This window comes from Volvox carteri (assembly GCF_000143455.1).
Source record: "Volvox carteri f. nagariensis unplaced genomic scaffold VOLCAscaffold_98, whole genome shotgun sequence".
Taxonomy (NCBI): Eukaryota; Viridiplantae; Chlorophyta; class Chlorophyceae; order Chlamydomonadales; family Volvocaceae; genus Volvox; species Volvox carteri.
In genome coordinates this window covers 286,103-297,428 of record NW_003307641.1, presented here as the reverse complement: position 1 = coordinate 297,428, position 11,326 = coordinate 286,103, and the positions used below count along the sequence as shown (strand labels likewise).

General features: G+C 56.1%; 1 protein-coding gene across 1 annotated transcript in view; it reads right to left on the bottom strand.

The window, feature by feature from the left end:
- Positions 1–5,044: 5,044 nt before the first annotated feature.
- VOLCADRAFT_84524 (uncharacterized protein) overlaps positions 5,045–11,326 on the bottom strand; it is a 7,815-nt gene continuing 1,533 nt past the window's right edge. Inside the window, exons 2-4 of the mRNA XM_002958550.1 lie at positions 11,229–11,289; positions 10,624–10,943; positions 5,045–6,087 (exon numbers count right to left, since the gene is read on the bottom strand). Coding sequence (XP_002958596.1) covers positions 5,782–6,087; positions 10,624–10,943; positions 11,229–11,289 — 687 coding nt within the window. The 3' untranslated portion in view covers positions 5,045–5,781. The remainder of the gene's footprint in view (positions 6,088–10,623; positions 10,944–11,228; positions 11,290–11,326) is intronic.

Genomic DNA, 11,326 nt, shown 5'->3' with positions numbered 1-11,326 from the left:
ATTCACTAAGCATGCATGTGCTCGGTTGAATGCTCGGTAGCGTGCGAGTTTACCCCTATCAGGATGTTTGTTTGCATATCCCCCCAAGCGAGAGGGCTTGCACCTATGCTGATGTTCGTTCCAAGAAGTGAACTGAGGACTGATGCTACGGTGAAAGATTTGCACGTAAATTCGCCCGTGCAATAAAACGCCCTGTAACTCGCTTACGCTAATCTCACATTCCAATATGCCACTGCACTTTCCTCTCCAGCCTGGCCACATTCTCTTCCTCGCAAACGTACTTGGGCACCTTACAATCCAACACCATACGTGCTTTGAAAACGCGGGCAGCTGCGTCACAAGGACCCCCCTATTTAAGCAGCCTCTCGCACAAATGTGTCCGGTCGTACTGTGCCCAAAAACAGTTCGTACATCGTCCCAAAAAAGCCAGGAGCGAATTTTGCCGTGCGGATGCGCGCGTTCAATTCTCAAAATGCGCCTGTAAAAGTGTATGTAATTTTTTCGGCGTTAGGCCGCTCGTCAGGGCATGTTGGCCGCAGTCACAAGCGGTATGCATCTCGGACTTTTGGCTGGCTGCTTAGCCTGAGCTGAATAAGATATGAAAAGATATGAAAGCATACAACGTAGCTTGCAAGACTGGGCGCTTGAAACGGCTGCGGGAAGAGGAAGCGTTCAGGACATCAGACAGCAGGAAGCACAACACCTGCTGGTAAACCACCGAGAATATCTTCAGTTGGGGACGTGTAGCTTTAGCCGGCGGGGTCGACCATCATACGCTTTGCGCACCGCCAATCCTGCTCTAGCCCAAAAGATGGAGGCCCTCTACATCGCGCAGTTCAAGGCCCGGGGGCCGGGCGGCTACAATGTGCTGCGCGGGCCGCCTTCCGCCAGCCCGGCCTTCTACGCGATGAGCCGGCAACGCGCCGGCAGCGCCCACACGCCCACCGCCGTGACAGTCCAAGACGATGACACCCCAGCCACGCTCGCCTAGCCCACACAGCAACTGGACACCTAACGCTTGACGGACAGGGTCCCACGATTTCGGCGCTAGGCTTCTGGACATTGGGCAGTGCTGTTGTATTTGGGCACGATCACACTTAGGGTTTCATTCACGGTGCATACATGTTCACGGTGCATACATGTCGGACTTAACTCGTGTGTGAACGGCGGCTGCGGCCCATACGGACAGCAGCGCTTGGGATGGTCTATTGCGTGAGCGTTGGGGGAAAGGGGGGGGCCCGCTGCGCTCTTTTCTATGTCCGCTCGTCGCGTGCTCAGGGGCAAGTTGGTAGCGTGCGAGTTCACCCATCATGTTGCCTGTTCTGGCATGGCCATCCACGCGCAACAGGAAACTTGAACCTAGGCCTTATTCTTCGTTCCTACATCATAGCAAAGGACCGACGCAACGTGGCCTGTGCACACGCTGTTCCTGTGGTGCTGTTCTTGTTCTTCTGGTTGTTGTTCCTGTTGTTCTTGCATACGCACTTGTGACGACATGACTGCATGTACATTGTGCCGTGCGCCAAGCGCCCTGGAAACAGCTTCTACTCATCTACATTCCATTATGCCACTGCACTTGCCTCTCCAGCCTGGCCCCATTCTGCAACTTACTATCCAACAACATACAGGCTTTAGAAACGCGGGCAGCTGCTTCACAAGGACCCCCCTATTTTATTCTGGAGTGGAAACTGCAGGAAGTTATGGAGTCGTTTGGGACGTGCTCGCGACTCGGCAATGCTGAATTAGATTGTACAGTGTGACGAGCAACTTCGTGAAAACACAGAGAAGCACCCGCAAAGTACTACCTGGCCATCGGTTAACATCTCGGTAGCCGTGGGAAGTGAGCTGCGCAGCACCTCATGGAATCTATATGTATGTTGTTACAGGGTGGTTAACTTCGCCAGCGGCCCCCTTTCCCGGGGCAGTCCCTGCTCTCCCCTGCTAGAGGGGCACCCTAATCCGTCACCCCATCCGACTTCAGAATGTATTCGTTGGGTTCGGCAACTCACCACCAGCATCCAACCAAATCTAGCGGATCAACGGCGCATCAACTTAGTTCCTGGTCAGCTCGCAAGTTGATATTATCACGTCCTACACCGTCCATATGATGGGGGGCCACCTCCCATTTCATCACTCCTCAAATACCCGAGGAGCCGGCAGGCGGATATGAACCCGGGTCGACTGGGTCGACTGGGAGCAGAAGTCAGGCCTTAACCTCTGCCAGCCGCCTGCCTATCTGTTAATAGATTACTGCCAGCCGCCTGCCTATCTGTTAATAGATTACTGCTTTTACGCAAGCCGCGCGTCTGGCGAGGTTCGCAGGCCGAACGCAAGCGAACCACGGGCCTCGCTCGGCCCCGCAGTGTTGGAACGCCTGTGCAAGGCGACCGGATGTACACAGTGTGCTGACCCGACGCCTGCACGTGAAGCTTATCCTGCCGTGTTTGGAAGAGGGAGGACTGGCACTCAGGCACGGCGTGTGCACAGCACCACAACACGTCCTGAGCTGCCCCCCCCCCCCAAGAACAACTGCCCACCTCGACAGCTGACTGATGGAAGACCAGTAGCACGTAGATTTCGTTGCTGCACGATTCGTCATCCGGGATCTGGGCCGGGATCGGGGCCGAATCACACTCCGAGCTTGTCACCCCTCACTCCCTCACATCGTTCAGTAAGCCAGCAGAGGCGTCACTGAGCTCCTTGCTCGACATGGCATGGTCGGTGCGCAAACAGGGGCGCGGTCGATGTGATGGAATGCAGAAAGGCTCGAGTCACCATCGGCACAATACGGCCGGCCGCAGTTGTTCAGCAACAACAGCATGATAGGCAAGCTGCAGGACGAGGGGACAGCGCGTGGTCTCGTTTTCCCAGCCTCTTGGATTCCAATGCGACTTCTTCAGGATGCGGCTGCGGTCAGGGAGGCTGAGGACAGGCTCATGCGGGCCAGGCCGGGCCGGACAGGACGCCCCGGGTAAGTAAGGAGCCCATGCCCTCCAAGAAACTTTGCACCTCCTCGCTCCTCACCTTTAAGTGCTCTGATAACTTCGGCCTGCATAAAGGCCTGCAAAGCTTTGCTTGTCTCTGTATCCCCGGATGCTCGCTTTGCCTTCAGGTGCCGTAGCTGTCCCGTCTGAGGGAGGCGCGGTCACCACAGCAGGTTAGTGTGCCCCCGCAGGACCATGCGAACAAGGACAGGGACAAGCGTGCGATGAGTGTCTTCATCCGGGTGCAGAGCAGAAATACCTTGACTAAGGTATGCCGGGGGAACAGAGAACACCAGAGGCTTGCCGGGCACTGGGCTCTATCGAGGGTTATCCAAGTCGACTACTTGACATATACGTAATTGCTCTCCTTTCTTCGCCGGCAACCACATACATTTCGCAAAAGAACTAGGATGAGGGCCAGGACCAAGGAGCTGCATGTAACACGCTGGCTTGCTTCTGGTGGCTTCGGCCTGGGGCACCGCTTGTGACAGTTTCTCATGCGCGGCAGGAATGCTCGGCTGTGTTTTGGCGCCAGGAGCAGCAGCAGCAGTGCAGGCGCCCATCCACGTTCCAGGAGGAGGACGTGCAGGGTGGTAAGTGCAGAGCCAAGGCCTAGCCTAGGAGTGCCTGAGGCGCTGTCAACCCAAACTGACACTTCAGAATCCTGGCCCCAAGCGGGCCTGTGCACAGTTCCTGACAGCGCTTCTTAGGTCTGCCTTCGGTGAATAGGGCTTTGCGCTAAGTTTTCAGGGCTATTCCGCCCACACCGCGCCTGATCCCGGTCGTGGGTCGGGGCTGCCCAGGGGCTGCCAGTAGCCGGGCAAATTATGACCAAGGACGCAAGGAGCCCACGAAGGAGAGTAACGAAGGTGAGGAGCATGTGGAGGTTAGTCGATTAGAGAAGAGTAGGTTCAAGGACGGTGCACTGGAGTACCAAGTAAGGTTTGATTGTATTGTAGCAGATGCAAGGTATGGTAGGTGAGTCCTGATGCCTTCAGAGCCAACAAGGCCAGTGGAAGATGCAGAAGTCTGCCTGAAGCTTGCTATACTGTTTGTATGAATTATTAGTTCTTCTGAGAAAACTCAGCCTAACTGAATGGAACTGAGCGGTACTGAGAGGAACTGAGGGGAACTGAGTGGGACTGAGCCCAACTGAGCGGAACTGACAGTTACTGAGGGTTTCTGAGGGTTACGCGCGCCCAGTGAGTTGCCAACCCATAGAAAAAGAGGTGTGCGTAACTGGTTGCTTCGGCAAATCGGCGCACACGTGCGAAGGTTCCTAAGTTAGCTGCTGTGAAACATCTCGCGACTCCTCGCTAACCAAAGTTCTGCGTTTATGGACTTTGATAGTATTTGATATCGACCGAAGCGAAGAAAAGCTGCAGTCGGCGGGAAGTCGCAGGGTCGCTGTCCGGCCAAAGTCGCGCGGATTCCCAATGCAGCTGTTTCTGGTCGCGTCGATTCACTGATCGGGCTTAAGCGATTGTGAGCGATGCGATACGAGTTACACGGTTAGTTTTATCGAGATTATCGAGTGCGCTGGTGTGCTGATGGCCCCTCCAGGCGGGTTACAGGTGGCACGCATACATGCATCCCCACCAAATCTGGGCGATTCTGGTTCCAAATCAATCGGAGAAATAACTAATCGGCGATTGTGGATCGAGACCATTGGGCTGAACGGGAGGTAGGCGTGACTACCCTGCCGGGGGGTCCCCTGGTCCCACACCAACTCTTCACGCTTCCGGTTCCATCACGTGCTAACCACCATATCCCATCGATTCAAGTTCGGATTCTTATCGGGGATTCAGTTTATCGGTGGTTGTGCGATTGTGGATCGAGACCGTGGGGCCGAACGGGAGGTAGGCGTGACTACCCTGCTGCTGATGTCGTCGAGGAGTGACCTACCAACATGTTTTGCTGAAGTTTAACTCTTGCACTGTACGACAACCGAGGCCATCAACCCGCGATGAAGCGCCTGAGCTCACTTCGCTAACACAGGAAAGCCACGATAACCCTTGGCTTTTTATGCGCGACAGAGCGTGGTCATATGCACCTCGAATCATCCCTCTGAATGATGACATGTTCCTTTAGCTCATGTCTCACGCGTGTTCCCCATGTGTGCCTGTTGTGTGGCCGCCTTTGCAGTACGTGCCCACCAAATTGGCTGTATGTGCTCCAGCCCCAAGAAGCGGTGAAACAAGCACTGGAACCGACACCTTCCTTACTTCATGAACACCCGAAATGTTACAGGAGCTTGCTTGGCGCAACGCACCCAGCACGTGCATGCGCCTTGTATGAAGCTCTTGACATCTCACGTCTCACCGCCCACTACCCCACCCAAAAGTAAGAGCTCCACCTCAACACCCGTGCTGTGGGAAACTCCTGCTGGCTGACACCCACAACAAAACTTCAGGCCCGTAACAGGACCGCTTCCGCCGCTGCTCACCACTCACCACTCACCACGGCACCATGCGGAAACTCATCGCAGGAACACGACATAAAAACCACAGGTGGCCACAGTGCGACAACGAGGTTCGATGGACATAACTGACAAGCTCCCACGCATCACTCAACAGTTTTGGCAAGTTGCGCATCCAAGCGTATTTACCCAACAGTGACGGATAGGCAACTACTGCCTGCAATTGCTATGCATGTGACGTCTCGTATACCGGTATTGTCAGTTTATTGGTTATGCTGTGTCTACGTTCACATAGCTAAACAACGTAACGTAGCTGAAGGCAGCAGCGGCCGGCAGATGCGGACAACCGCTTCGACTAGCAAACATAGCAGCGATACATTACGCGCTGGGCGTGAACTTGGTGGCGAAGGCGAAGGCGTTGTTGACGGCCGGGTTGGCCAGATGGTCGTTCAGGTTCTCAATGGGCCCCTTGCCGGTCACAATGGCCTGCACGAAGAAGCCGAACATGGAGAACATGGCCAGGCGGCCGTTCTTGATCTCCTTGACCTTGAGCTCGGCGAAGGTGTCCGGGTCGTCAGCCAGGCCCAGGGGGTCGAACGACTCGCCGGGGTACAGCGGGTCCAGGCCCTCGCCGGCCGGGCCGCCGTTCACACGGTAGCCCTCCACCAGGCCCATCAGGATCACCTGCGCGGCACGTGAGCAGCGAGAGCGGGGGAGAAGACAGCGGTCAATACGGATAAGCAACACGCCAGGGTACGGCCTGCAATAAAACCAAGCTGGATAGGAAACGAGACACCCAGATTCCTGGATGTGCGTGCGATAGCGCACAATGCTCACATGTCACAAGGCTGCGACTAGGAATCCAAACCCAAGCTGAATGTAAGAGCGCGCAAAAGGCAGGGGAGCTTGCAACAGTCAAGGGCTGGCAGCACAGTTGCCGCGCCCCACCTTGTTTCACCTAGCCAGCTAACAAGTAAGGCGACCGGACACATTCCTAAGCATGCAGCCACGTCCCTCCCGCCCACCTGGCACGCCAGCGTCGCGACGATGTTCTGAGCGTGCACCAGCGACGGGTTGCCCAGGTAGTCCAGGCCGCCCTCCTGGAAGATCTGAGCGCCGGCCTTGAACCACACAGCCTCACCGAACTGCACGCCGTTCTTGGACAGCAGCTCGGGGGTCAGGCAGCCCAGAGCGCCAAGCATGGCCCAGCGTGCATGGATCAGCTCCAGCTCGCGGTAGCGCTTGAACGTCTCCGGGTCAGCAGACAGGCCAGCAGTGTCCCAGCCGTAGTCACCGGGGAACTCGCCAGTCAGGTAGGCAGGGGTGGCATTCTCGCTGTAGGGGCCTGTCCGATGTGGGCACAGAAGGGGAAAGCGGACATACGGCGGCAGCGGGCTACTGAACGGCAGGTCGCGAAAGGGGGAAAGACGCAACCTGTGCCCTTCATCGCAGCATGCATCGCGCGATGTCAGCAAAGGACCGAGAGAGCAGCCTGCGCACAGAAACCTGACGCTGCGGCATGTTGCGCCGAAAGGAGGACCATGCAGGAGACCGACCGATTATTCCGGCCCTCCGATACGCGCTACACCCGCTGCATATCGGATCTCCTCGGATCTCCAGGATAACCTACCGAGCCACTTAGCGCGGTTCGGGCCATACCACTCGATGCCAGAGCTCTTGGGGGCAGCCGGCTGTAAAGATGTTGCGAACGGGACAAACGTCTCTGGTTAGCCAGAGGACACTGCAAATACGTATGTGCGTCTATGTAAGGTACGCTGATAAAATAAATGGTGTCGAAATAAAACGGACCTTAGCAGCGGCCTTCTTGCCGGTCGCCTTGCATGCGACCTGCAGAGCCTCGCGCGAGGTGCCGAGAGCGAAAGCCATTTTAGATGTTCGTAAGGTGATCAGACTCTGCTGCACAAAGGAGAGAACTGATACTGAAAGCACAGGCAACCAGCGCTTTTGTTTTGCAAGCAAATCTTGATGCCGTACGCACGCCGTATCCCTGTCCTGTCCGTGGGACAGGGCGCTTACCTAACAGAGATCGCAGGATACAGACATGGCACACCTGCAACACATGCGCTTAACAGCTATCTGCACTTGCACAGATTGGCATGAACGATTTGCTACACCTGCTTGCAAGTTTCATACAAGTTTCTGATGCAGGGATAACTCAGTGGCGACTGTATAAATGCTGTGACGTGCACGCTGAACATGGATTTTGATACGCACTGCAATGCATTCTTTAGGCGCCAAAAGTGGTCTCTCCATGTTTGACCCTAGCTGTTCGGCCTTTACTCATTACCAGTACCGTAGGACGGGAGGACAGTAGCTGTTGTCCTTGCTAGGAAGCAAGCTGATATAATGGGTCACGCTGCTTAGGACGGCAAAGGGCATTCCATCCCGGACAGGGCCGGTGAACACAAGGTCCAAGCTCTGCTGGACCGCAAAAGGGCGACAGCGCCGAACCGGAGGCCGTTTAGGACCGAAGGAAAGCAACAAGCACGTGCGTAGCAACCTGTCGTCCGATCAAGGGAGGACGGTCGGCCTCGACCAAACGCATGAGCTCTTCGCAACTTACAATCGGCCACGGGCTTCCAAACGTCGGAGCCTAAGGCTGGCACCTGGGAAAAGCTCCTACTTTGCCCATGGCTTGCCTTTGACCTCTGAAGTACTGAACGGAACGCCAGCACGCCCTCTGTTTGTTACCTCTTTTGCCAGGGGTTTCACCACGCACGCTACATGTTCAGCACTCCACGCATGCTTAGCTTCAGGCTACCAATTGAACTGTGAAAGGAACAAAGAAGAACTTCTTGTGACCAGCAGTTTTATGCATAAAGTCGCGGGGCAGTACCAGATAGACAAGGGACAGCGGGTAGCCTATTTGTGTGTCATCCTGCCTTTCTGGGGGAGTACTGGACCCATGGCACTGGCATTCGGTATTTGGTTCTTAAGTTACGGGAGCAGGTGGTCAAACCATTGGCGATGCTGCATGCTCTGGCCTTGCGGATGCGAAACTGATCGAAAGGGGCCTGCCAGCCAGGGTGATACTGAAAGCAGTAGCCAGCATGCAGCGGCGTCCATCTGGTTGCCGAGCTTTTAAGACTCCATATCATTGCACGTCCCATGGTTCTACACCGGACTGTAATCCAGGTAACGGCATCACTCATTACAAGGCTCCAGTCCGACTTCGTGCCTTTTTCCTTCGACTTAAGTGTGGCGTGTGCGTGTGCGTATGTGCGTGTGTGTGCGTGTGTGTGTGTGTGTGTGCATGTGTGTGCGCGTGTGTGCATGTGTGTGGGTGTGGGTGTGCGTCTGTGTGTTTCTGCATGACAAGAAAAAGAAAGAGAGTGAGTGTGTGGTTTGTGTTTGTGTGTGTTTGTGTTTGTAAGTATGTGTGTGTGTGTTGGTGTGTGTGTGTGATTTTTTGTTATGCATATCGGCAGGTTTTTCGTGGTGCTGATGCTGTGCTATCCGAAACGGGACACATAAGCCCGAGGCGAGCGCCACAATAAGCCTTCTTGGTGCATCGGGGTACCTTCCAGTGGCAACGTAGTTCCTGGCTGTGAGGAAGGTAGCGAGCCTGGTTCGCGGAGGCCGAGGCCGCTGTACGCTAGAGGGATTGGCGATGACCTATGCCGCGCCAGTGATGATGTCGGCGGGGAGTGACCTACCAACGTGGTTTGCTGAAGTTTAACTCTTGCACTGTACGACAACCGAGGCCATCAACCCGCGATTAAGCGCCTAGCTCACTTCGCTAACACAGGAAAGCCACGATAACCCTTGGCTTCTTTCGCGCGATAGAGCGTGGCCATATGCACCTCGAATCATCCCTCTGAATGACATGTTCCTTTAGCTCGTGTCTCGCGCGTGTTCTCCATGTGTGCCTGTTTGCGTGGCCGCCTTTGCAGTACGCGCCCACCAAAATGGCTGTATGTGCTCCCGCCCCAAGAAGCGGTGAAACAAGCACTGGAACCGAGACCTTCCTTATGTCATGAACACCGAAATGTTACAGGAGCTTGCTTGGCGCAACGCACCCAGCACGTGCATGCGCTTTGTATGAAGCTCTTGATATCTCACGTCTCACCGCCCAATACCCCACCCAAAAGTAAGAGCTCCACCTCAACACCCGTGCTGTGGGAAACCCCTACTGGGAAACACCCACATCAAAACTTCAGGCCCGTAACAGGACCGCTTCCGCCGCTGCTCACCACTCACCACGCGGGAACTCATCGCAGGAACACGACATTAAAAACAGAGGTGGCCACAGTGCGACAACGAGGTTCGATGGAAATAACTGACAAGCACCCACGCATCACTCAACAGTTTTGGCAAGCTGCGCATCCAAGCGTATTTACCCAACAGCGACGGATAGGCAACTACTGCCTGCAATTGCTATGCATGTGACGTCTCGTATACCGGTATTGGCAGTTTATTGGGTATGTTGTGTCTACGTTCACATAGCTAAACAACGTAACGTAGCTGAAGGCAGCAGCGGCCGGCAGATGCGGACAACCGCTTCGACTAGCAAACGTAGCAGCGATACATTACGCGCTGGGCGTGAACTTGGTGGCGAAGGCGAAGGCGTTGTTGACGGCCGGGTTGGCCAGATGGTCGTTCAGGTTCTCAATGGGCCCCTTGCCGGTCACAATGGCCTGCACGAAGAAGCCGAACATGGAGAACATGGCCAGGCGGCCGTTCTTGATCTCCTTGACCTTGAGCTCGGCGAAGGTGTCCGGGTCGTCAGCCAGGCCCAGGGGGTCGAACGACTCGCCGGGGTACAGCGGGTCCAGGCCCTCGCCGGCCGGGCCGCCGTTCACACGGTAGCCCTCCACCAGGCCCATCAGGATCACCTGCGCGGCACGTGAGCAGCGAGAGCGGGGGAGAAGACAGCAGTCAATACGGATATGCAACACGCCATCTAACGCGTCGTCTGCTCGCTTGGGGTTACGTTGCAATAAAACCAAGCTGGATAGGAAACGAGACACCCAGATTCCTGGATGTGCGTGCGATAACGCACAATGCTCACATGTCACAAGGCTGCGACTAGGAATCCAAAGCCAAGCTGAATGTAAGAGCGCGCAAAAGGCAGGGGAGCTTACGACAGTCAAGGGCTGGCAGCACAGTTGCCGCGCCCCACCTTGTTTCACCTAGCCAGCTAACAAGTAAGGCGACCGGACACATTCCTAAGCATGCAGCCACGTCCCTCCCGCCCACCTGACACGCCAGCGTCGCGACGATGTTCTGAGCGTGCACCAGCGACGGGTTGCCCAGGTAGTCCAGGCCGCCCTCCTGGAAGATCTGAGCGCCGGCCTTGAACCACACAGCCTCACCGAACTGCACGCCGTTCTTGGACAGCAGCTCGGGGGTCAGGCAGCCCAGAGCGCCAAGCATGGCCCAGCGCGCATGGATCAGCTCCAGCTCGCGGTAGCGCTTGAACGTCTCCGGGTCAGCGGACAGGCCGGCAGTGTCCCAGCCGTAGTCACCGGGGAACTCGCCAGTCAGGTAGGCAGGGGTGGCATTCTCGCTGTAGGGGCCTGTCCGATGTGGGCACAGAAGGGGAAAGCGGACATACGGCGGCAGCGGGCTACTGAACGGCAGGTCGCGAAAGGGGGAAAGACGCAACCTGTGCCCTTCATCGCAGCATGCATCGCGCGATGTCAGCAAAGGACCGAGAGAGCAGCCTGCGCACAGAAACCTGACGCTGCGGCATGTTGCGCCGAAAGGAGGACCATGCACGAGACCGACCGATTATTCCGGCCCTCCGATACGCGCTACACCCGCTGCATATCGGATCTCCTCGGATCTCCAGGATAACCTACCGAGCCACTTAGCGCGGTTCGGGCCATACCACTCGATACCAGAGCTCTTGGGGGCAGCCGGCTGTAAAGATGTTGCGAACGGGACAAACGTCTCTGGT